At 40.3% G+C, this 24,494-nt stretch overlaps 1 protein-coding gene across 2 annotated transcripts in view; it reads left to right on the forward strand.

Annotated features, from left to right (window-relative positions):
• slx4ip (SLX4 interacting protein) overlaps nt 1-24,494 on the forward strand; it is a 105,369-nt gene that overhangs the window by 76,704 nt on the left and 4,171 nt on the right. For both annotated transcript variants that reach the window (XM_060831839.1, XM_060831838.1), the window contains 3 exons: nt 2,626-2,703; nt 5,903-5,991; nt 22,652-22,758. In XM_060831839.1, coding sequence (XP_060687822.1) covers nt 2,626-2,703; nt 5,903-5,991; nt 22,652-22,758 — 274 coding nt within the window. The remainder of the gene's footprint in view (nt 1-2,625; nt 2,704-5,902; nt 5,992-22,651; nt 22,759-24,494) is intronic.

Genomic DNA, 24,494 nt, shown 5'->3' on the forward strand with positions numbered 1-24,494 from the left:
GGAAATTTTATCAAAGAAAATGACAATGAAGGAGATTTTAGCTGTGAGTGAAAACTTATTCAGTGATTGGTTTTAAGGAAGGTGCTAAAGGTGAAGGGAGAGGTGTAGAGTTTTCAGTGGGCAATCAAAAGCCTGAGAGTAACACAGCTGACAATGATGATGCACACAAGGTGCCAAAGTCAGATAACTGGTAAATACTACAAAGTTAGGGAAGGAGAGACTATCAGTTTTAAAGATTAGAATTTTAAACTTGAGGCATACTAGCTAATTCTCTGAAGATCAGACAGCAGTTCATTTGTTGAGTTATTTGTACCAATGTTGTACAAATTTAACGTGTATGTAATAAGAACATAATGTAAATATATGAATTACAACAGAAGTAGGCAGTTTGGCCCCTCAACCCCTCTCTTCTCTTCAATAATCTGATTGTGACTTCAGTATCACATTCCCACTTACCCAATAAGTTATGCACTTCAAAATATTGAATGACCTCGTCCCAACTGCTGTGGCAGGGGGAGAGTCCTAGAATATGTTTAAAGTTGAGATTGATAGATCTGATTGTAAATGATGTAAAGAATTATGGGGATAAGTAAAAGGCATTGAAGTGTTTGACCATATTCAATGGCAGAGCAGGCTTAATGGACTGAGTTTCCTGCTGTTGTTCCTAAGTTCCCAATAGAGTTCCAAAGATTCATGACTCTGTCAGATAACTAATTCCTCTTCATCTCCAAATTAAGTGGAAAACTTAAACTGTGTTCTTCACTCTAGCCGCTTGCATAAAGGGAAACATACTTTCAGCATCCACCTTGTCTAGCCCTCTCGGAATCTTCTATGTGGGTAATGATGCTTCTTTAATAAACTAATGCAGGCGTGATGGGTTGAATGCCCTTTTTCTGCACTGTAACATTTCTGAGATTCTATGACCTGTCTCAATAAAATCACCTCTTATTTATGACAAACTGCAATAGGATGTTGGCACCTTGAGTCTGGTTATTCCTTGAATAGAACAGAGGATAACATACCCCTTAAAATAGAGAAGGTCTCATGGAACATTGTCTGAAACGTGACCAGGAGGTCAAGGTTTAAGGCCCACTTGTAGCAGAGGCGTGCTATAAATGTCCAAACAGTTTGATTGAAAATAATTTACTTGAAGTCCTTTAAAATTGAGTATACTATTGCACTTTATGTGGGGAAAAGGATGATGTTTTCCATTTTTTACATAGTATAAATTTTTATATACATATATATGTGAAGCAGCAGTAGCAATGGATGTTGGAATACAGTCAGTTCTGAAATAAAGTGATAGTTGTGTTCTTGTGCGATCTCATGTTATAAAAAATTTGCGCAATAGATGCGTAATTTAAGCTAATGGGGCTGGAATCACGTTACAGCCGATACAAGTGAGTAAAGTTCGTGTTCTACCAATAACAGTCTAAATTCTTCAACCATGTTAAAACCAATTTGTTTTGAAGAAATAAGTGTTCTGGCAGAACTGACTGTATTGCATATTTTGCCATTACAGGGGAGGACTGCACCCATGTTTATGGGCTGAACATTTGAGGAGGTGTGATTATTGAAAAACAAGAATCCTTAAACAACAGAGGGGCTTTTTTTATATCCACCTGACATACCTAAAGTACAGTGAACTGGGGAAGAGATATTGCCGCCTGAAGTTCCACCTTCCTTAATCCCAGCTAATGAAAACTATGCTTGAATGATGTTGGCATTTTTACTCAGCCACCACAGCAGTCAGGATCTGATGCTAGTTTTCTGAAAGAGGTCAAACAACTTTTGTTAAAAAGAAGCAACAAGAAAATGCAGCACTTGTTTAATAATCCATTGATTGGTCAACTTTTCCATTGGAGCACCATGTTGCCAGTCTGATATTCCTGTGGGATTGAAATTCAGGGACTGGTATGGGTACTGAATCCCTTTTTAAATTAATCCACTCCAAGATTCACCTTAGTGGTTAAAAACAATAATTTTGAGACAACTTTAATATACTCTTGGAAATATGTTGCTGGAGGTGTGGTGACCCTTAGGTTAAACCACCACTAGTTGTCCCTCTCCAATGGGAGAGCAGTCTTTTGGCTCAACAGGACAATAACAACTTTCCCTTCAATGCTGTGACAGTACAAACAGTCTTGCTGCACCACAATATTGGCAGAACAGGTGTGGAGTACTTGAGCCCTTTAATATTTAGATGGTGCATTGGTGAAGTTGAGTGGCATATATTGAGATTTAATTGACTCTTTTTGCCTTGTTTATTTTTTCTTTTGTTAATCCAGAGTCGGAGGAACAAATTCAATAGTTCTGCTTATGTTTCTTATGCCTGGAACCAGTCTCTGAGAGGCAGCACCTCATTCACAGGAGACTCAACATGCCATGGAGCCTTAGGCACTCAAAGATAGCAGATCCTTAGGTCCCTAGTTTATAATGTAATATAGCCATTAAGGGAAGCATAAGAGCAGGAACACCTCAATGCAGCGGCAAAGGATATGATTCAGCCAAAGTTAATCTAGAAACATTGCAGACAAATGAAGTAGGTGTCATGTTAGCAGTTACTGATATGAAATGAAAAATGTTTCTCCAATGCACTTACTGTCAGGTGATTTAATTTTGTAGGTCAAACTTTTCGTCTTGCTGCTTACTTTATGAAGAGACATATGAACTTGAGATGTGTCACACAGCAGAACTATTGTGGTATGTACATATTTCCCAATGGTTAGAAGATTAATCACATTTCAACTTGAAAAGATTTTTTATAGATTGCATACCTAGAAGTAATTGAATTAGCTAAAAATGTTGCATATAGTTAAAGTGCAGCTTTGAATATGAATGCTTCAGTTTTCAACTGAATGTATTTGATGTAATTTTCATGATGTATATTTGCTTGGATTTTCTATCCTATGTTTTACTGTGCAAACAAAAATAATTAGACCAGGAGTGGATTAGAATATGACAAGAAAGAGAATAGCCATTGAATAATCCCAAATCCTAAACCCATTGTCGGTCACATCGCTGACAGATAGGCAGCATCCCAGAGTGGTTCCACAAGAAACAAGAAGATGCTTTTATGTTGTGCTAAGAATTGCTTCAGAGACACTCAACACCATAAAGCCATATTATAAATGGGAAATCTGCCATTAAGAGGCCATTAATAACTGTAGGGCAGATTTGGGTAGAATCCCAACGTATGGCAGAAGTTTTAAATGACTACTTTGTATCACTCCTCAGAAGTGAAGATGATGCCAAGTTAATAATGCTGCTGTGCTAAAATTATAAGTGTATAAGTGAATATGGAAACAGTCCTTGCTGGGACAAAATTAAAATTAATTGGGTTATGTTACATTGGCTCATTAATGTAGTGGATTAAAAATTCATGTTGCTCAGGTGAAACCACCTCCACAGGGTACAGGCCTGCAACATGCCCATGCTTAAAAAGGACATTGAGGAGTTCCAGGAAACTGCAAGTCAATTTTATCCTTAAGACTTCTATACTGAATTTGTACTTTCCCTCCCTCCTGATCCAACTATTTTGCATTGCTGATCTGCAATTTTATTTGACAATTTGTACTATCACTTAATGTGGGCAAGATACATTTTCATGTTGCTTTTTTTTAGTCAAATGTTTTTGTCCTCTCTGTTTTTAGTCATGTTCTTAAACTGAGCCTATATATATTGTGGTCACTATTTGAGAATCTTCTCTACTTTTAGTTGCCTACTTTCTCCTTTTCAGATTAGGTCAAGTAGAATTTTCTTCCTCCTTGAATTATCAGCATGTTAATTGAGGTAACAGTTTTGTGTACACAGCATTTTTTTTAATCCACAAACATTTTGAATAACAGAACATATTTTTAGATTACTTACAGTGTGGAAACAGGCCCTTCAGCCCAACAAGTCCACACCGACCCACCGAAGCGCAACCCACCCATTCCCCTACATTTACCCTTTTACCTAACACTACGTGCAATTTAGCATGGCCAATTCACCTGACCTGCACATCTTTGGACTATGGGAGGAAACCGGAGCACCCAGAGGAAACCCACGCAGACACGGGGAGAATGTGCAAACTCCACACAGTCAGTCGCCTGAGTCGGGAATTGAACCCAGGTCTCTGGCACTGTGAGGCAGCAGTGCTAACCACTATGCCACCATGTCGCCCACTAATAATTTGAATAATTAGAATTTCGTCCTTGTTATTTTATTGAATTCTACATTATATTTGCACCAGAAAATAAAATAAAGTAATGCTAAAAGCCACTGCTACCTCAGGCTAGACTTAAAGAAATTAGAGTAGACAACCTCGGTTAAGCCTGATACTCAGAATAGTTCTTGTTCTTCTACCAGATGTTGTTGTCTGGGGTTTAGAGCCAAGAATGATCTGCAGTTAGCTGAGTCTGTACTGACTCCAAGCAAGCAAGCCATTTTCCTTCTCCTGCTCAGTAGTAGGTCAAACTCCCACAGTAATTTAAATATGTGGAATACAAGAAAATAATAAGACTTATCTTTAGGGGTTTCCTCATTCTTCTAACTGTTCTTCACATACCAAAATACATGCCCCCTTCCCCCTTTGGAACTCATTGTATATATTTAGACCACATTTTATTGTCTGCTCACTGTGAGGAACGATTTGTACATCAGCAGTTTCACACATCAATAAAGGAGTTCTTACAGTTAAAATAATTTTAAAGGGACTGTATGCACATCTGAAGATGGAAAATAATTCATCCCCTATCGTGCCCTCTCCACTTTTCTTCCCCACTAAATCAGAGTTATCTTTGAAAGGATTCAAATACCTGGATAATCCCTGCTTTCCAGAATGGGATTGAACCTTTTGAAGACTCCTGTCAATGTTGTAATGTCTGATTTATGCAGAGTAAGGAAGGGAGAGTATGTGGAAATATCAGAAAATTCCCACCAAGCATGTTGTTTGGCACAGAAGATTTGTTGAGAATGATCGATTGGTCTGTGGCACTGCACTAATACAACTACTAAAATTAAATATTACTTTTGAAGTAATATAACCTCCCAGACTACTTCACGGGATTATTAACAAACAAAATTTGACACCAAGCAACATAAGCTGATATTGGAGCTTGGTCGGAAAGGTAGCAAATACACAAGAGACCAGAAATGGAGGAGCCAGAGATCTTGGGATGGTGAAGAGAGAGAATGGGTGAGGTATAGCAAATGTACATCTGGAGGAGATTACAAAGATATGGAGGGGATAGCAACTGGATATTGGGAAGCTTTTGAGGAGAGGTAATAAAAAGCTGCATTCATTTTTGCGTACTTCTTAACAATGCCCTGGTTCTGTAAAGGAAATATTTTACTTTCCTCCCTTCCCCCTCTTTCCGATTGTGATTCCATATGATTACTGTCCTACTCCTCTTGCATTTGGCATTGCCAAGTTCAGTGTTGAAAGTTGTTTTGCTAACCTAAGAACCACGAATTTGTACATTTTAAAGGCAAGCTTGTTTTCAAGGCTAGTGTGCCAAACATTCTTCTGTCATATCCCACAATTAAGCAGAGCTTTGGTCATAAACTTTTAGTAATCAACCATATTGTAGTCTTTGAGTGGATTGAAAGTGTTTTTAAAAAGTCAATGATTGTCCGAAAACTTTCATAATTTGAAATACGTACTAAATTATCATTTTTGTAGAATCTTTTATAGGAGATAATTTAAATGATTTTTAAAAGTTAATTGTACTTAAATATGTTGAAATGGATAAGTTATTTGTGGTTCCAGGTTAGTGAAATGTTTTTCCTGATCTTAAAATGTAGTCTTCCCACTCCTACTTCATTTTTGTGAGCCCTTCATAATACTGCTAACATTGGTAAGTTTGTTGGAAATTTGTGTGAAAGCATCAAGTGAAAACTTTAATCTTTTCCCATTTAGGACTTTACATATTCCCTGAACGTTTTGTGGTTTGTATAACTCCATGTGAAACTGGTCCAAAAAAAGGAATTGCTGAGGAACAGATTACTGTACGTATTTTATGGAAAATTATTAAGTAAATTTTAACCTAGTTTTGTTACTTTTACAACAATCAGCTAACATTTTAACTTTTAAAACAAGCTGCAAACTCAGTAACATGGTTTAGTTGCACTATACATTGGGGAATAAAAATACAAAATTCTGCTCTCATCTTGTTCCTTGCTGGGTGTGAAGTGCTGTCGCACTATAGGGCTGCTATCTGCAAACCAGCTTTCCCACCAGCTAAGGATTAAAGTCCTGTAAAATGTCTTCCTTTTTATAACTTTTTATTTACAAATAGAGCAAATGTAGGTTTTTGGCTTATTGGAACTGGAAACTGGGCATCATAAATGACTTCTATTTTAAATCTAGTTATAATGTCATTTCATGTATATTTTAAGTGTTATTAATTTAAAATTATAGCTCTATGAAGAAATGCTTTTTTTCCATCCTGGGGAATGGAAAACCAATGTTTTGTGGTTTATCACAAATCAAAGGCTAAGTGGGTATGTTAGTAGCAGGTAAATTAATGTCACAAACACTGAGGTGCAAAATTTATCTACTTAACAATTCCTTTTGTGTGAGGAACTGCATGTCCTACACTTTGTATTTGCTCTATTTATAAACTTCTAAACAGGAAGTTACAATGACCTATGTGATGTGAAAGCAAAAGAATGTTATGTCTTGAATAGAGACAGCTGTCCCCATATATTTGTGACACATGTAATGCTTGATAAATTGAAGGTGTTCAATCTTCCTTCCATAATAGAAGAGCATACTTCACAACATTCACCAATGATCTATGAATGATAATTTCCTTATGGTTTATAGAAAATAATAAAATGTTCATGTTGAATAAAACAGAAATTTTGAGGGTTTAAGTAAATAACAAGGTGAATTTTTTTAATAATCTTTCTGTACACAATGGAGGTGTATAATTTATGTTTAAACAGAATTGCATAATCAACAATCATTTTAAACTAATCCTGTTTTCTACTCTGGTTGTAATATATTATTTTGGTGGCTGTAGTGGCAGCTTGTTGCTAATATATGTTACAATATGAATGTGTTCTGATTTCCTGTTTAAATCTTCTTACTAAATGTATATTCTTTTTGTAATTAATTGAATTTCAGCATTTTACTGGATGGCAAGTTTTCCATACACATTGAAACTCAATGCACCTAACGTTAAATTTGTGCCATTGTAAATTGGATGTTGATAGAAAAAAGTACATAATCTGAGATTAGAACTTCAAAAGGAATTATATTTCATTTGCAGAGAAATTATTTACACCAAGCCTTACATAAGTAAAATATTTTAAAATTAATTGGCCAATCCATAACCAGGAAAAAGTGAGGATTGCAGATACTGGAGATCTGAGTTGAGAGTGTGGTGATGGAAAAACACAGCAGGTCAGGCAGCATTCGAGGAGCAGGAGGCTCGACGTTTTGGACATAAGCCCTTCATCAGGAATCACTATTCCTGGTGAAGTGCTAATGGCCGAAACATCGATCCTCCTGGTCCTCCGATGCTGCCAGACCTGCTGTGTTTTTCCAGCACCACACTCTCAAATTATAACCAGTCTGCTTTCTGAATTGAGTGGCAAATGTAAATATTACTTGTAAGGGACAGTCAAAGTAGTTCATTGAAATGTTTTTTAAAAAGGCCCTGCAACTAATGTAATCTCCTACATCTCTGATGTATTTGTTTGTTTGGCCATTCAAATGTAACTTTCTAAGGCAGAGGTAGTTTGCATCGCCAGTGGATATCAACAGTTGTTTGGTACTATTTGAATTATCTCACTCAAAATAATCATAACAAGCAACTCAACATTATAATCTTGTAGAATTTATTTAGAAATGTTATTTTAAAATTATTTTTGAAGGCGCTTTACTTTCAGATGTCCGGTTTTAGCTCAGTTCTGCAGTGTGCTCGGATGGTTGAGTACATCATATCAAATTTGTGCAACATTTTACACTTAAACTGGGATGATTGTGAAAACTGTACCACTGGTCTACCTTGGTTCTCAGGCAATGGGCCTGGTGGTATTTAAAGAGGAGAGTTTCTTTCAAAACATCGATGATAACTAAATACTAGCATTAGCAAATTGCCTTATGATCTCTCTCCAGCTTCAAAAGGCCCCTCAAGACATACTTTATAATTTCCGTCAGATATTTCCACTATTATTTTCCTTCAGTTTCTCATTTGAGTTGACAATATCCAATAAAGCACTGTGGAATATTTAGTCACATGAAATATGTCAAACATTATAAACAGCCATCAAAGTATTGTTTTAAAAATGCTGCAGTTTTGAGTAACAGAAAGGAAATGGATACTCCATTTTTTTTATCTTGTCCCCAGTCTCTTCATTTTTTTCTTTTTAATCCATTCACAGGGATGTGGGCATCACTGGCTAGGTCAGCATCTATTGCCCAGCCCTAATTGCCAAGAGGGCAGTTTAAGAGTCAACCACATTGCTGTGGGTCTGGAGTCATATGTAGGCCAGACCAGGTACGGATGGCAGTCTCCTTTGCTGAAGGGCATTAGTGAACCATTTTTCCAACAATTAACAATAGTTTCATGGTCATCCTAAGACCGTTAACTCTGTTGGATTCAAATTTCACCATCTGCCATGGTGGGATTTGCATCCAGATTCTCAGAACATTACCTGGATTTCTGGATTGATAGCCTTGTGGTAATACCACCAGGCCATCACTTCCCCTAAAAAAAATGTGCATTCTGCTAGTATCAGTTGCCGTTTGATGCCTTGTCCAAATGACCGTTTTTCATGTCTGAACTCACATAGTGAATAGCAGCAGGCTATTGGGCTGTGGTACCATCATAGTTGAGCCTACTTCTGTCCTCAGACAGATGACTAACCTTTGGTGTTCGTCTTTCTCTTTGGCTCTTGAAACATCACATAATACTTGGTTAAAAGAGAAGGCAAGAAAATGGCTTTTAGCCTTCTACTCCAGAGTCATACAGGACTCAGCATTAACTGTGTTTCTCTTTCCAAAGGTGCTGCCATACTTGCTGAGTTTCTCCAGCACTTTCTATTTGTATTTCAGATCTCCAGCATCTGCAGTACTTTGCTTTTGTTCTACTAATACTGCTATTGAATGAGCAAGTTGAAGCAGTGTGAGAACAGCATTGAGTTATTCCCCTGACAATTTGTCTTCCTTCCTCCATGCAGACATTCTTTGAATGCTTTATACAAAGCTGGGAAATTGCTGGGTGGATAATTTATCAAAGACCTGTGACCTATCACCTGTTGACAACTTTCATTAATATTTTTGGATTCATATCTGATTATGTATCTAAAGCTTTGGTGAACAATGATCCCAGACATTCATTTTCATTTGCTTGATCTTGTTATGTAAAGAACACTTACCAGTATTTTGACCATGTTTTATCGCAGACTATCCGCAAGAATATGTTTTAGCAGATTTCTTCCTTGATCCAAATGTTTATCTTGGGTCATGTTGATCCTGAATGTCTCTTTGGGAGAAGTAATTAGCAGAGGACCTTTTTAGTCAGTAGCTGTTTGAGGAGCAGAGCTATCAGATCTATTAACTGGAGTGCTGTGTTGCCTTTCTTACTTTTGAACCCATTTTTTAAAAAAAACTCACGATTAAGCCAATGTTTTTGAGAACAGACAAAACCGCAATGATGTTTTATTGAACAAGCAAACCAAAATGTGTTTGCTATTACTCTAAGCTTAGTCAGAGCATTTTTAAATGGTACCTCATGAAGAACAGTTGTAGTTATAGCCAGCCATTTTTTAAAAAAGTTAACAGGGAGTTAAATTTGTTCAATAACATTGTGACCATACTACTTCAAATAGACTAACTCTCCTATCAACCCTTACGTTATCTCTCATCTCCAACAATTTTTTTTACCCTACAGAAGATCAGACAGCCTGTTGTTAAAAATAAATGGGTTTGCAGATTAATTACTTGGGCAACTATGATTTTTCAGAATACTCACCTGACATTCTTCATCTGTTTAAACTACCTTGATTAAAAACCCATCCTAATTACACTGATTGTGTTGAAGCTTTTTATACTTTGTGAATCTTCTTATCTAGATGTTACTGTTACCAAGATTTCACTATATGAAAATGTGTATCTCTGTGGAGCTGGGCATGATGTGCTAAATTGGAATTTCTCACCATACTTCTTAGCTCAGTCAGAAACCCTTTTGGTGAAGATGATGGGGTTGGGGGAGAATTAGAGTCTGAAATAGGTGACAGTCAGTGAGTAATCAGTGTACCTGCCTATACATATTAGCACAAGGCCTGAGCCAAGTTCAGCACTGGACTTTGACTAGCAAGTTGTTGAGGCAGGGGTTTGGCGGGGTGGGGGTGTGGAAATCTATTTGAAGTTAACATTGGCTCTCTCAGGTGGTTGTTGGTAAGGGGGAGTAGGGAGGAATTATATTAAGAGTGGTTAAGCAGTGGCTGCCAGCAGAGAGCAGTGCAAATAATGGAATCCAGCATGGTGGGAACTTTATCCACTACAAACCTTATCAACCTTAAGGATCAAAAGAAACATATGAGCTTTGCTGATTCTGAAACTAGTCAGACTGTAACAGCACGCTATATTTGCTTTCCTGGTTTTTCCTCTAAATGCATTGTGATCATATGGGGCTTACATAATCACTTCCAGCAGTAGAATAATGCAGTTGTCCTTGTGCAAGAACAATAAAAAATTGAAATATGGATATGAAGATATTTATTAAAAATTCCATATACAAGCCAAGTAATTGCAATTGTAAGAGTAAAAAAGCTTTAAAAAGAGGCAAAGAGAAAGATAGAAAATGTCATCCTTTTGATCAGAGTTGAAAGCTGCAGAAATCCCTACGAGAGAGCAAAGTGAAGGGCTGCAGAAAGAGGTGCACTTGTCGTAGTGTGGGCTGAGCCTAGTGGATATGTGAAGATGGTGCAAGGTAAACATAGCATGGCATACTGTGATATCAGGCAGGAGCAATTCTAAGCAGTAGTGTTGGATTCCACCAACTTTACTGCAAATCTTAGTGCATTTTATTTCCACTTGATTATCTTTTTTTGTGTGTATGTAATCAGAAGTAATGTACCAAAGATTATCAGTACTACTTCTGATCTTGCTTTCCTTCTTCATACATATATATTATATGGAAGTGTGTTGAATGCCATTTTGGTAAAGTAATGATACATATAAGTGATTTGGATGAAAACGTAGATGGGTGAGTTAGTAAGTTTGCAGATGATACAAAAATTGATAGAGTTGTGGATAATGTAGAAAGTTGTCAAAGGATACAGTGGAATATGGATCAGTTGCAGATATAGTCAGAAAACTGGCAGATGGAGTTTAATCTGGGTAAGTGAGGTATTGAGCGCTGGGAGATCAAATGTTAAGGAAATGGCAGGACTCTGAACACCATTGATGTACAGAAGGATCTTGGGGTTCAAGTCCATAGCTCCCTGAAAATGGCCATGCAAGTATATATGATGGTACAGAAGGCATAAGGCTTGATTGCCTTCATTGGTTGACAAATTGAGTACAAGAAAAAGTGAGGACTGCAGATGCTGGCAATCAGAGTAGAGAGTATGTGGCGCTGGAAAAGCACAGCATGTCATGCAGCATCCAAGGAGCCGGAGAATCAACGTTTCAGGCAGGAGCCCTTCATCAGGAATGAGGCTGGGAGCCTCAGGGGTGGAGAGATAAAAGGGAGGTGAGTGGGGCTGTGGAGAAGGTAGCTGAGAAGGCAGTAGGTGGATGGAGGTGGGGGTGAAGGTGATAGTTTGGAATGGAGGGTGGAGCAGATGGGTGGGAAGGAAAATTGACAAGTGGGACAGGTCATCGGGACAGTGCAGAACTGGAAGTTTGGAACTGTGGTCAGGTAGGGGGAGGCTACATATTCTGTCTTAGGACCCTATATCCTCAGGGCATCAATATGACTCCTCATCTTCTGCCTCGGGATCCTTCAACCCCAGGGCATCAATGTGACGCCTCATTTTCCACCTCAGGACCCTATAACCCCAGGGCAACAATGTAGACTTCACAAGTTTCCTCATTTCCCCTCCTCCCACTTTGCCCCAGTTCCAACCTTCCAGCTCAGCACCGTCCCCTTGACCTGTCTCACCTGTTAATCTTCCTTCCCACCTATCCGCTCCACCCTCTCCTCCGACCTATCATCTTCGCACCTACTTCCATCCAACTATTGCCCTCTCAGCTACCTTCTCTCCCGTCCCACCTCCTCCCATTTATCTCTCCACCCCCAAGGCTCCAGCCTCATTCCTGATGAAGGGCTCCTGCCCAAACCATCGATTCTCCTCCTCGGATGCTGCTTGACCTGCTGTGCTTTTCCAGCACCACACACTCTCAAAATTGAGCACAAGAGTCAGGATGTCATGTTAAATTACAGGAAGGATGTGGAGGCTTTGCAGAGAGTGCAGCAGAGGTTTACCAAGATGCTGCCTTGATTGGAGGATACGAGCTATCAGGAGAAGCTAGAAAACTCAGGTTGTTTTCTCTGGAGCAGTGGAGGCTGAGGGGAGACTTGATAGACTATCCTTAAATTATTAAATGCAGAGATAGGGTTGGCGGTCAGAACCTTTTTCCCAGAATTGAAATGTCTAATACCAGAAGGCATGCATTTCAGGTGGGAGGGGAGAAGTTCAAAGGAGATGTGAGGGGCATGTTTTTTACACAGAGAGTGGTCAGAATCCGGAATGCACTGCCAAAGGTGGTGGTGATGGAGACAAAAATATTGCAGATACTGGAATCCAAGCAGGAGGCAAGCCAGGCAGCATCAGGGGGTTGAGAAGTCAACGTTTCGGGTGTAACCCTTCTTCAGGGTTGGCGGTGGAGGCAGACACGATAAGGGAATTTTAAGGGACTTTTCGGTAAGTATAGAGGAACCTCGATTATCCGAATGACACGGTGGGGAGTATTTTGTTCGGATAATCGAATGTTGGATAACACAGTTTAGTCAAGCATCGGGACCTTGTGATCATGTCCGGACAATTTGAAATACAGATAATCGAGTGCCGGATAATCGAGGCTCCTGTAAACAGAACAGAATAGCCTTTATCATCACATATACTCAATGTGTATAGTGAAAAGTTTATACGTCACTAATTACAGTGCCAACATGAATATACCAGGAGTGGAAGGATACCAAGAGCAGGCAGAAAGGATTTATTTCATTTGGCGTCATATTTGGTGCAACATCTTGGGCTGTACTGTTGTATTCTCACACTCCTTACTTTTACATATAATAACTTAACTTCTTTTTGTTGCCAACATAAAAATAAATTAAAAGTGAGACTGTGCAGTTAGTCCAATTTATCTATGCACACCTTAACAATACATTAAACTAGAATTGCACTAATCACCCATGTTTGTTCCCCTTGTTTCTGTCTTCTTTGTACCTTTGTCTGTTCTGGTGTTCCTAAGAGTTTTTTCTCCAGTAATTGTAGCATGGGTGACGTATTCCGCCCTTTAATTGAGGAGATTGTGGTTGGCCTTGGAGGATGACCTCAAACAGCCCTGGCCCTTGATGGCCCAACTTCAAACTGTACCACGTGGACCTGGGCTGCAGATGTCTGGGCTGGCTGGCTGACTAACGTGCAGCAGCAAGGACATTTTCAGAGTGAGAGGAGTGGGAGCAGGAATTCTGGCATCCTGAGAGAAGCCATCTGGTTCCATTTTCTCAGAGCTGTGCCTTAGCATTCGTGTTGATGTATTGGAGGACAGATTAACAAGTGGCATGAAATCCTGGAACCCCTTTCAAAGAGCCGCATTCTGAGCCATCAAGGATATAGACTGATTTTCGTTGACGATAGTTTGAGATCCCACTGGAGCCCTTGGACCTTTGACAGAATCTGTTTGTGCTTCAGCAGAAGCAGTGATTAGCCATCAAGTACTGAATCATGGTAGGTCCTACTAGGGAGCTTAAGGAAGTGACCATGTATCCAAACATTAGACTCCAAATTTGCTCAAAGTCCTGTACCTGCTGGACATCTTTCACTGTTGCTCTTGCAGATTTTCTGTTAAGTTTTCCAGAAAACATTTGATTATGTACATATAAGAGCCTTCTATAGCCTAAAGCATCAATGTCCTTACGTGACTCACCTCTCCCACCTCTCCGCTCAACCTGGCACATGCCATTCTTTCTCTCTGTCCTGGCAGCTATGCATTTGTGGCTGGCACCTCATCGCATGCAGATCTCTCTCAGCCTCTGAAATAATGTCATTCCAATGGTTGTGAGTTTGCTATAGAACTGCAGCATCTCCTCATCTTCATTCTCTGACTTGGCGGATTCCAGCTCTTGGGTATCTGAAATGAAAAAGCGAGGTGTGGTTCCTCGTGAAGTGAGGAAAGAAAGTAAGAATTGTGTGCTTATCTGCACTCTAGAGGGAGAAAAGATTAGTGAATGAAACAGAGGTGGGTAGAGAGAAAGTGGGTTAAGTATGCAAGTAGCCTGCGTATTGATCCTTCCGATGGCCACACCGTAGCATGTGTATACGACTTGTAGGTGTGAGCTTAGGATAAACAAATGAATTGAACCATGGGTGAGGCTACTGTTGCAATTGGTACAATGTGGCATTTGAAGATGGTTAACCTTGATAACTCATCTTGGATTGGTAAATTTCTTTATGCATTGCCTCCATGTTCTTGGAGCTACACTCTGATCTCTACTGCTTATTTTTATTTAGTGTATGTAAATCCCCCAAATCCAAGCAATAGCTTCCTCACTTACTGAACATAAGATGATTAATCTCTAAAGGGCACAAGTCTTTGGCAATGTGTTGTGTTTCTGCATAAGGATGTAGAGGGTTTGTACCAATGCCCCAGTGGTGTAGATTGGCTGCCCAGGGTCCTTGTCCTGGCTTGAACCTGTTCAGCAAGAGGCATTTATACCGTGTTAGTTCAAACCCTGCAATTGGACAGATGAAGGTTGTCACACGTTTGTTAGTGACTTCCTGAACTTCCCATTCCTTGATCCAAAGGGTGGCTGATAGATCTTGCTCAGGAATGTTGCTCTGTATGGGGTACCAAGGTAGAAGTGGGCATCAGTGAATTGAGCATGTCATTTCAAGGTGGTAAGTAAGTTCCATCACAGATGGTTTCACCAGTTGGTGAGTTTTTGTCAAATTGGCGGATGTAATGTTCACATCCAAATCATTTATATAAATGACGAAAAGTCGTGGACTCGGCACCGATCCTTGTGGCACTCCACTGGTCACAGGCCTCCAGTCTGAAAACAACCCTCTACCGCCACCCTCTGTCTTCTACCTTTGAGCCAGTTCTGTATCCAAATGGCTAGTTCTCTCTGTATTCTATGAGATCCAACCTTGCTAACTGGTCTCCCATGGGGAACCTTGTAAATTCAGCCAGTTTAATTAGTTCATCTCACCGCTGCATGTGCAGAATGTCTCTCAGTGTTTTGCATGAAGACCTCCAGACCATTATTAGAAAATCTTGATGTATGGTGTTGTGCCTTTTCTTAAAAAGGAAACTTACAAAAGCTTCAAATAAACATTTTGACACCACTTTGGACAACACACAACATATCTTCTGTTTTAAGAGATGTGGGTTACCTTGTAAGTAACACTAACCAATCACGGCACTGAACCGTCTGTCAATGCATGCAGCCATGAACAGCATGGGTAGCGCAGTTTGCTCACTGAAATTCTCAAGCGGCACAAATGTGGCATTCTGCATGCACCATGAGCAGGTTAATGACTTCTAAACCTGTGTTCAGCCTTATCCAATTCTCACTCTATTGTGTTTCACATTTGGAAAAATAACCAGTGCTGGACAGAGTGCTATTTAAGTAGCCACAATGTCTGTTAGTATTGCAAAGACCTTTTGAGGGGATTGAAACAAAATAATGTTCCTTGACTGATGTGTTAATTGAAGTCATTGGTGTTTTATAAGGTAAGACACTAAGCTGTTGCTTGCCCTGCGTGGAGAATCTAGAACACAGCGAAACAGATTTCTGAAAACAACGAGCAATTCTTATTGAAGGTCCTCTTTTAACATTTTTAACAATTATAATGTAATAAAATACATTGCTGTAGGTGCCCATATTTGCATTGCATATTTCAATAATTACAGTGACTATTAATTAAATAATGTCTGTTTGCTGTATTAACTCTGAAACTTACAGATTATGGCAGTGACACACCTTGGTTTGCTCGTATGAATATTAAATATTGTACCCAAGGCCCGTCTATTTCTTGTTAATGCAGCATATTTTCTATTTTACTGTGTATTATCAGTTACAGATTAGGCAGTTTTCTACCTATGTACATTATACAGTGTTTTTCCAGTTTAAAGGAAGATTATTAGTTTTCTAATCTTCCAAAGCTAATGGCCAGTCCATAGTTTAATGAATAGATATTAGAATTTTGGAGGTGCAGACAGTGCCTTTTCCCTATAGGCCCAGTGGGAAATACATCAGAATTAATTTCTTGAACCTATGCTGCAACAATATGGGGATCTAAACTGTCAATCATGGATTGTAGCAGGGTTGAAGATGTATCTTTTTTAATTTTACAGCAGGGTGTAATAACAACCTGATGAAGAAAACCAGATTGTGAAGCTACCAAGTACTCCTCAATGGAAGGGAAATCTGGGTAACATATCATAGGCAGGATCAGGGACTGAGGCTCAGTGGTTTCGACCTTTGCTGTCTGAGACATGTCCTCTGCTGCAAATGTGTTGCTGGTCAAAGCACAGCAGGTTAGGCAGCATCTCAGGAATAGAGAATTCGACGTTTCGAGCATAAGCCCTTCATCAGGAACAAGAGAGAGAGAGCCAAGCCGGCTGAGATAAAAGGTAGGGAGGAGGGACTAGGGGGAGGGGCGATGGAGGTGGGATAGGTGGAAGGAGGTCAAGGTGAGGGTGATAGGCCGGAGTGGGGTGGGGGCGGAGAGGTCAGGAAGAGGATTGCAGGTTAGGAGGGCGGTGCTGAGTTGAGGGAACCGACTGAGACAAGGTGGGGGGAGGGGAAATGAGGAAGCTGGAGAAATCTGAATTCATACCTTGTGGTTGGAGGGTTCCCAGGCGGAAGATGAGGCGCTCCTCCTCCAGCCGTCGTGTAGTTGTGTTCTGCCGGTGGAGGAGTCCAAGGACCTGCATGTCCTCGGTGGAGTGGGAGGGGGAGTTAAAGTGTTGAGCCACGGGGTGATTGGGTTGGTTGGTTCGGGCGGCCCAGAGGTGTTCTCTGAAGCGTTCCGCAAGTAAGCGGCCTGTCTCACCAATATAGAGGAGGCCACATCGGGTGCAGCGGATGCAATAGATGATGTGTGTGGAGGTACAGGTGAACTTGTGGCGGATATGGAAGGATCCCTTGGGGCCTTGGAGGGAAGTGAGTGTGGAGGTGTGGGCGCAAGTTTTACATTTCCTGCGGTTGCAGGGGAAGGTGCCGGGGGTGGAGGTTGGGTTGGTGGGGGGTGTGGATCTGACAAGGGAGTCACGAAGGGAGTGGTCCTTGCGGAACGCTGATAGGGGAGGGGAGGGAAATATATCCTTGGTGGTGGGGTCCGTTTGGAGGTGGCGGAAATGGCGGCGGATAATACGTTGTATGCGCAGGTTGGTGGGGTGGTAGGTGAGAACCAGTGGGGTTCTGTCTTGGTGGCGGTTGGAGGAGCGGGGCTCAAGGGCGGAGGAGCGGGAAGTGGAGGAGATGCGGTGGAGGGCATCGTCGATCACGTCTGGGGGGAATCTGCGGTCCTTGAAGAAGGAGGCCATCTGGGTTGTGCGGTGTTGGAATTGGTCCTCCTGGGAGCAGATGCGGCGGAGACGAAGGAATTGGGAATATGGGATGGCGTTTTTACAGGGGGCAGGGTGGGAGGAGGTGTAGTCCAGGTAGCTGTGGGAGTCAGTCGGTTTATAATAGATGTCTGTGTTGAGTCGGTCGCCCGAGATAGAAATGGAAAGGTCTAGGAAGGGGAGGGAGGAGTCTGAGACAGTCCAGGTGAATTTCAGGTCGGGATGGAAGGTGTTAGTAAAGTTGATGAACTGTTCAACCTCCTCGTGGGAGCACCCCCCACCAACCCAACCTCCACCCCCGGCACCTTCCCCTGCAACCGCAGGAAATGTAAAACTTGCGCCCACACCTCCACACTCACTTCCCTCCAAGGCCCCAAGGGATCCTTCCATATCCGCCACAAGTTCACCTGTACCTCCACACACATCATCTATTGCATCCGCTGCACCCGATGTGGCCTCCTCTATATTGGTGAGACAGGCCGCTTACTTGCGGAACGCTTCAGAGAACACCTCTGGGCCGCCCGAACCAACCAACCCAATCACCCCGTGGCTCAACACTTTAACTCCCCCTCCCACTCCACCGAGGACATGCAGGTCCTTGGACTCCTCCACCGGCAGAACACAACTACACGACGGCTGGAGGAGGAGCGCCTCATCTTCCGCCTGGGAACCCTCCAACCACAAGGTATGAATTCAGATTTCTCCAGCTTCCTCATTTCCCCTCCCCCCACCTTGTCTCAGTCGGTTCCCTCAACTCAGCACCGCCCTCCTAACCTGCAATCTCCTTCCTGACCTCTCCGCCCCCACCCCACTCCGGCCTATCACCCTCACCTTGACCTCCTTCCACCTATCCCACCTCCATCGCCCCTCCCCCTAGTCCCTCCTCCCTACCTTTTATCTCAGCCGGCTTGGCTCTCTCTCTCTTGTTCCTGATGAAGGGCTTATGCTCGAAACGTCGAATTCTCTATTCCTGAGATGCTGCCTAACCTGCTGTGCTTTGACCAGCAACACATTTGCAGCTGTGATCTCCAGCATCTGCAGACCTCATTTTTTACTCTGAGACATGTCCTCAGCATGTCTTTGCAGGACAAGATCATCAACCTGAGAGTTGTGGACTCTAAATTTAGTCAGCATTAATTTTTTAAAAATTGATGACATGCATCTAGGCTGGGTTCATTGGATGAGTGACAGCCATAAATCCAAAGACCTTCCATACAGTGAACTGGCCATTGGGTCATGACATGCTGGATGTCCACACCTACCTTTCAAGATCACCAGCAAACAAGAATTGAAGGTGCAAACATCAGCACATAAACTGCAACACACTCGCTGACAGCAGAACCCTCTGGAAACTGACTGTTCGAAGGGATGAGAACAAACCAAAACTCTCACCTGGTAGAGAGCACGGCCCAGATAAAGATTTGCCAGCAAATTCTGATATTTCTGAGGTAGCTATCTTTCGCATCAAATGAAGCTGAGACTGCCTTACTAAAGTGAGATTTCTGAGTTACACCAGATGATGTTTAACACAAAGTTGACAACCAAGGATGGCAATGGCTAGCACAAGGGGACATAGCTTTAATTTGAGGGGTGATAGATATAGGACAGATGTCAGAGGTAGTTTCTTTACTCAGAATAGTAGGGACATGGAACACACTGCTTACAACAGTAGTAGACTCACCAACTTCAAAGGCATTTAAATGGTCATTGGATTGGTACGTGGATGAGAATGGAATAGTGTTGGTTAGATGCGCTTCAGATTGGTTCCACAGATCGGTGCAACATCGAGGGCTGAAGGGCCTGTACTGCACTGTTTTGTTCTATGTTCTAAGGTGCAAATTATCTACTCACAAGATCAGATGATGCCATGGAAGATGTGGAAAATGTACCAATACTTTCAATGCTGCCATAGATCCATCACACCAGCAGAATATCATACACTTTAAGCTCTGAGAACACATGCATATGTGAACTCTTAGCTTATAGTGCTGCTTGTGGTTTGTGTTATGTGGTGAACTCAAACATTGCTGATTTTGGCTAAGAGACTGCCAGTGAATTTTGTAGGTTGAATTTTCTCCTTGGTCTTAGTTACCTTGTGTTTAAAATTACCAAAATAAATTTTAATTTTAACAAATTTTGATGTATACATGTGTTTGCAAGAAATAAAATGGTTTGTTGTTATTATTGTTAGTATTATCCTCATTTACTTGTGTGATGTATGATTTGTCTGGAGAGCACACAATACAGTACTTTTCACTGCATCTCAGTACACATGAGAATAATAAATCAAAACAAATCAAGGATGTTAGTGTTATCCAAAAGGCCAGATCGCACTCATGTGCTAATGTATTGCATGCCTTTAATTATTGTGCTAAAGTCTTTAAGTTCTGTAGAAATATATTTTTAAGCAGTTGTTGCCATTTTTCAGCTGGTTTAGCTATAGATTTAGATGGACTGGAAACTACATTCAAAATGCATACAAAATGTCTCTTGTATTAAATGGAGGTTACTGTGATGGGCAATCATCTAAAAATAGCCTGTGACCACCTCATTACAAGATCTAATATTAAATACAGATTGTGACATTTTTATCGTCGGAAGTTTAAAAAAAAAGGATATTTTAAGCACAACAATGCATTCCTTTTGATCACAAACTTCTGGAGCTATCTTTGTATCCCGTTTTTTTTGTTTTCTAAAAGCTGCTTAATTGATGCTTTGAGGAAGGATTGCTGCGTCAGATTTAGTTTACCATTACAAATGTTTCTAAAAGAGTTGTAGCTTTCTAGTTGAAGTACTTACAAAATTCTGACTTCATTTACAACACCTCTATCCTAAATGGAGACTGATTAAGTTTGAGAGCATAGAGGAAAATCACAAGAAATACATCCGTATTAGCTCAGTGATTGCTTGGACTTACATTCTGTGTCATGTCCTTTGGCTTTCCTTACAACAGCTTCCCTTTGTGGCTTATTTCCAGCCTGAGGGAGTTTACATAATTCTTTCAGTAGAATTTTCAGCAGTTCCCACAGTGTCTTTCAGTATCAAGGGCTGACTCATACTTGAGTCTTATAATTGAACAATTCTGCATCTATTTTGTGTGTTCGTTTCATGTTTTGTTTTGATTTAGAGCTACTCTGGGGAATGGGGGAAGAGAGAAACACTCACTTATGACCTACCCAGACTGTGATCATTGTTTTAAGAACTTGTGTTTGTTAACTCTCTCAGCATTGCCTCGGCACAAACACTGTAACAAATGTACAGTGAGGCAAAACAACCTGTCACAAGTTTTACATTTAATGTTAAGTTTGGGATTACTGTGAGTGAGTAAGCATGCTGTGCATTTCTTTAATCTATAATAGTATCTGAAATGGCATTTTCACTCACTAAATGAGAAATGTGTTTTGAAAGACCAATCCAGTAAAGGAGAACTTGGGAATTAATGTGGGGTTAGTTTGATAAACCTGTTTTGCATTAGTATAGTTACACTTTTGGACGATTTATGATATCTCACAGAAATATGCAAGTTTGAATAGTATGACAAACAATATAGTGTAATATGTTATGTTCCAACAATCAATGACCCATTATATGACATACAAACAGTGAACTTCTCTTGTGTTTTACTGATTTTGTTACACATTAAGAAATTAAGTCATGCATCACTGTGTGTTTGTGATATTGTTTATGCCTTTGCAAGTCTTAAGAGCTGCCTTCACCTTTGCACTATTTCAGAAGTGCTTTCAATAATTAAATACAGATACACCCTTCTCTGGAGGCACATTGGTACCTGACAACATTGTGGTGAGATATGCATTGTTTCTGTGTTGTTCCTTTTGGGCCTGAGAGACATGTTATTACACTGGTCAGGGCCATTACCACATGCAATAATCGAATCAAGGGCTCCTCCATCTAGCAAAAAGGATCCTGCATTTATGGAGTATGAGCCATTTCAATCCACTTCAGAGGAGACATGGATCAGCAGCACAAATCTTTTAATTTGATGCTAATAGGCACTGAATGAATAGTCTCATTTGGAAAGTTTATGCAGCATGTCTGGTGTCAGAAATGACAATTGTTATACTGATGCATGGGATGCTCTTTTGTGATAGAGATTGAAACAGAATGGACATGCCTGACTTTGTTCTGCATACATCTAGTGATTTAGCATACAATGTTTACACAAACACTGTACAATTGAGACTAACAGTTTAAGAATGTCATGTTGAAAGTGAAAGCAATAATTACTGTTGAAATACACTATTTTGTCTTCAAAGATACCTGAATAGAATGTTTTTTAAAAATCTACTGTTACAATAAACTTGCTTGTTAACCTGTGTCTTTTCAAATAATATAAAAGTGAACTTTAGGATCAGCTGCATCATTGTACTATATCAGCTGGAGCTGCGGTGTGGCATACAGCCAAATAAAGCAGATTCAATACAGTACAGCTGGTGCATTACAGCTGATGCTTAAACCTGATCTCAGCTCTCAAGTTTAGGTTTATAACCACCATACAAGGTAAAATGCAAAAAAAATGCTTGATGGATTAAATAATCCATGTTAAAGTCATTACATGAACATTCTGGATAGATGAAAACAATGTTGCAGGAGCTATTAAGTTTTTGTTTCTACTGTCTTAAAAAGGCACAATTTTGCAATCATGTTTGATGATTCCAGTTCTCTTAAAATGCAAGCCGCAAAATGTGATTTTTATGAACCCAAGCTACACAGTACGCAGGAACACTTGATGTTCACAATGGGTGACCTAAACAGAAAATGTTTTATTTCCCAGTTAGTGATAATATCCCTCTACCCAATAAGTGCAAAAAATAATGATATAGAATAAGCAAGTTTTTGTGCAGGTATGTATTTTTTTTTAAATGAGATTCTGCGTTTCTTTAATAGGGTATTGAGAATGGAACCTCCGAATACTTCACTGGTGGTTCAGAAATGAAAGAACTTTGCGATGTCTCTATTTCAATACAGAAGAAGAAAGAAGCTTTGAAACACATGTATGTATCACCACCTAATTAAACTGAAAATTTTGCACCCTGGCTATAAAGCATCAAGTGTGTTGTCACAAAATAATAAGTAAAGATGCCAGTTTCACAGATTAAATTTGAAATATGTTGTGCTGGCAGTCACTGGTAATGCTCACTTTGATTACAACTGTACAATGTGCTTTGAAATATTAGTAGTTGATGTATTCTCTTCCATGGGAAGAAATTCCTTTCAAGCCTCTAGCCGCCTTCCTAATCCATGTGGTAATTTAGAAACCGTGAAGAATCACAGTTGTACTGCTGGCATCTTGCTTCCCAGATTATCCCAGAGGAAGCTGTAATCCCAGCACCATCCAAATTCATACATCTTCCATTTGTACTAGTGACTGCCATACATCATAGGCTGCTATCTTTAAAAGGCTGTAATTCCAGTTGTCAGTGAGAAAACTATGAATCCTAACGGTAAAGACATTGTCACCTCATCCAGATTGAATTTTAGACCAGTGATTATCCTGTGACGTTTTTTGGGATTTTTGAATATATTTGGCTAATGAAAAGGATACAGTCATGTTTGATGCCAAAATGTTGATTTAGCATACCTGTTCAAGGTTAGAAACCCTCCTCCGATCTGAACCTGGGAGAGAAATTAAATTTAAATATTCATTAACCAGACCATAACTTTTTTTCCCCTGATGATTGTGTATTATCAGGAAGTCAATAAATGAGGAACTACCATCAAATTTCGGCACTGTAATGCTTTAAAATGACCTGTTGAGGTTTGCACAAATCAAAGGAAGCAATTTCGTAGCAGGTTTGATTAGTTGCTGTTCAGGCCAACTCCCAGACAAGGGGTGTGGCCAGGAATCAAGCCTCAAATTCTTACAGAATAAGCAGAACAAAGACTCTTTTTGAGAGTTCAGTTGATGAAGTCCACTGACCAAACAGGTTATCTAAAGAAAAGAGCTATGAAAGTTCCTCCTTCTCCCTCGTCTGAATCTAATGTTGACTACAATGCATCAGTCCACCAACTTGGATGGAATCTTTCATGTTAATCTTACTCTCACAGCTGACAGTTATTTGGAGCAAGTGATGCTTTGTTACATTTGATACTAGCATGTGTTCTATAAAACTGCTTAACAATACATTTCTGGCCTAGTTTTGCCAAGTTTCTCGATCTTCAAAAAGATTAGGGTATGAGGATAGGTCCCAAAAGAAGGAAGACCTTTTATGTGACTCATAGACAACCAATAGGACTGTCCAGCGCCCAGAAGAATGTCTTCAGCAGAGCGCTACATTTGTAATGATCCTCTTCTGCAATGGCCATCTATTTGACAAAAAGTTAATTCTATAATGTGATTATAAATTCTGCAAAGTATTCATTTACCAACTCAGCTATTAATGACTTGCAGACCAAAGCCCAAGCTTCCTTTTTCTTGTTGATTATTTTAAGAGGTGTAATAACAGATTGTTGTTAGAGGTAGCAATAGCCAAATCAATAGTACATTGGGGTCAATAGAAATGGCTGTCACGAGGGCTCATTCAGAAAGTTGGGAGGTATGGGATACAGGGAAATATGGCTGTCTGGGTACAGAATTGGCTAGCCGAAAGATGACAGTGAGTGGTAGCGGATGAACAGTATTCCACCTGGAGCTCATTGACCATGGTGTCCTGCAAGGATCTGTTCTTGGATCTCTGCTCTTTGTAGTTTTTATAAATGGTTTGGATGAAGAAGTGGAAGGTGAGTTAGT

The sequence above is a fragment of the Hemiscyllium ocellatum genome, chromosome 10 (genome assembly GCF_020745735.1).
Source record: "Hemiscyllium ocellatum isolate sHemOce1 chromosome 10, sHemOce1.pat.X.cur, whole genome shotgun sequence".
NCBI classification, from domain to species: Eukaryota; Metazoa; Chordata; class Chondrichthyes; order Orectolobiformes; family Hemiscylliidae; genus Hemiscyllium; species Hemiscyllium ocellatum.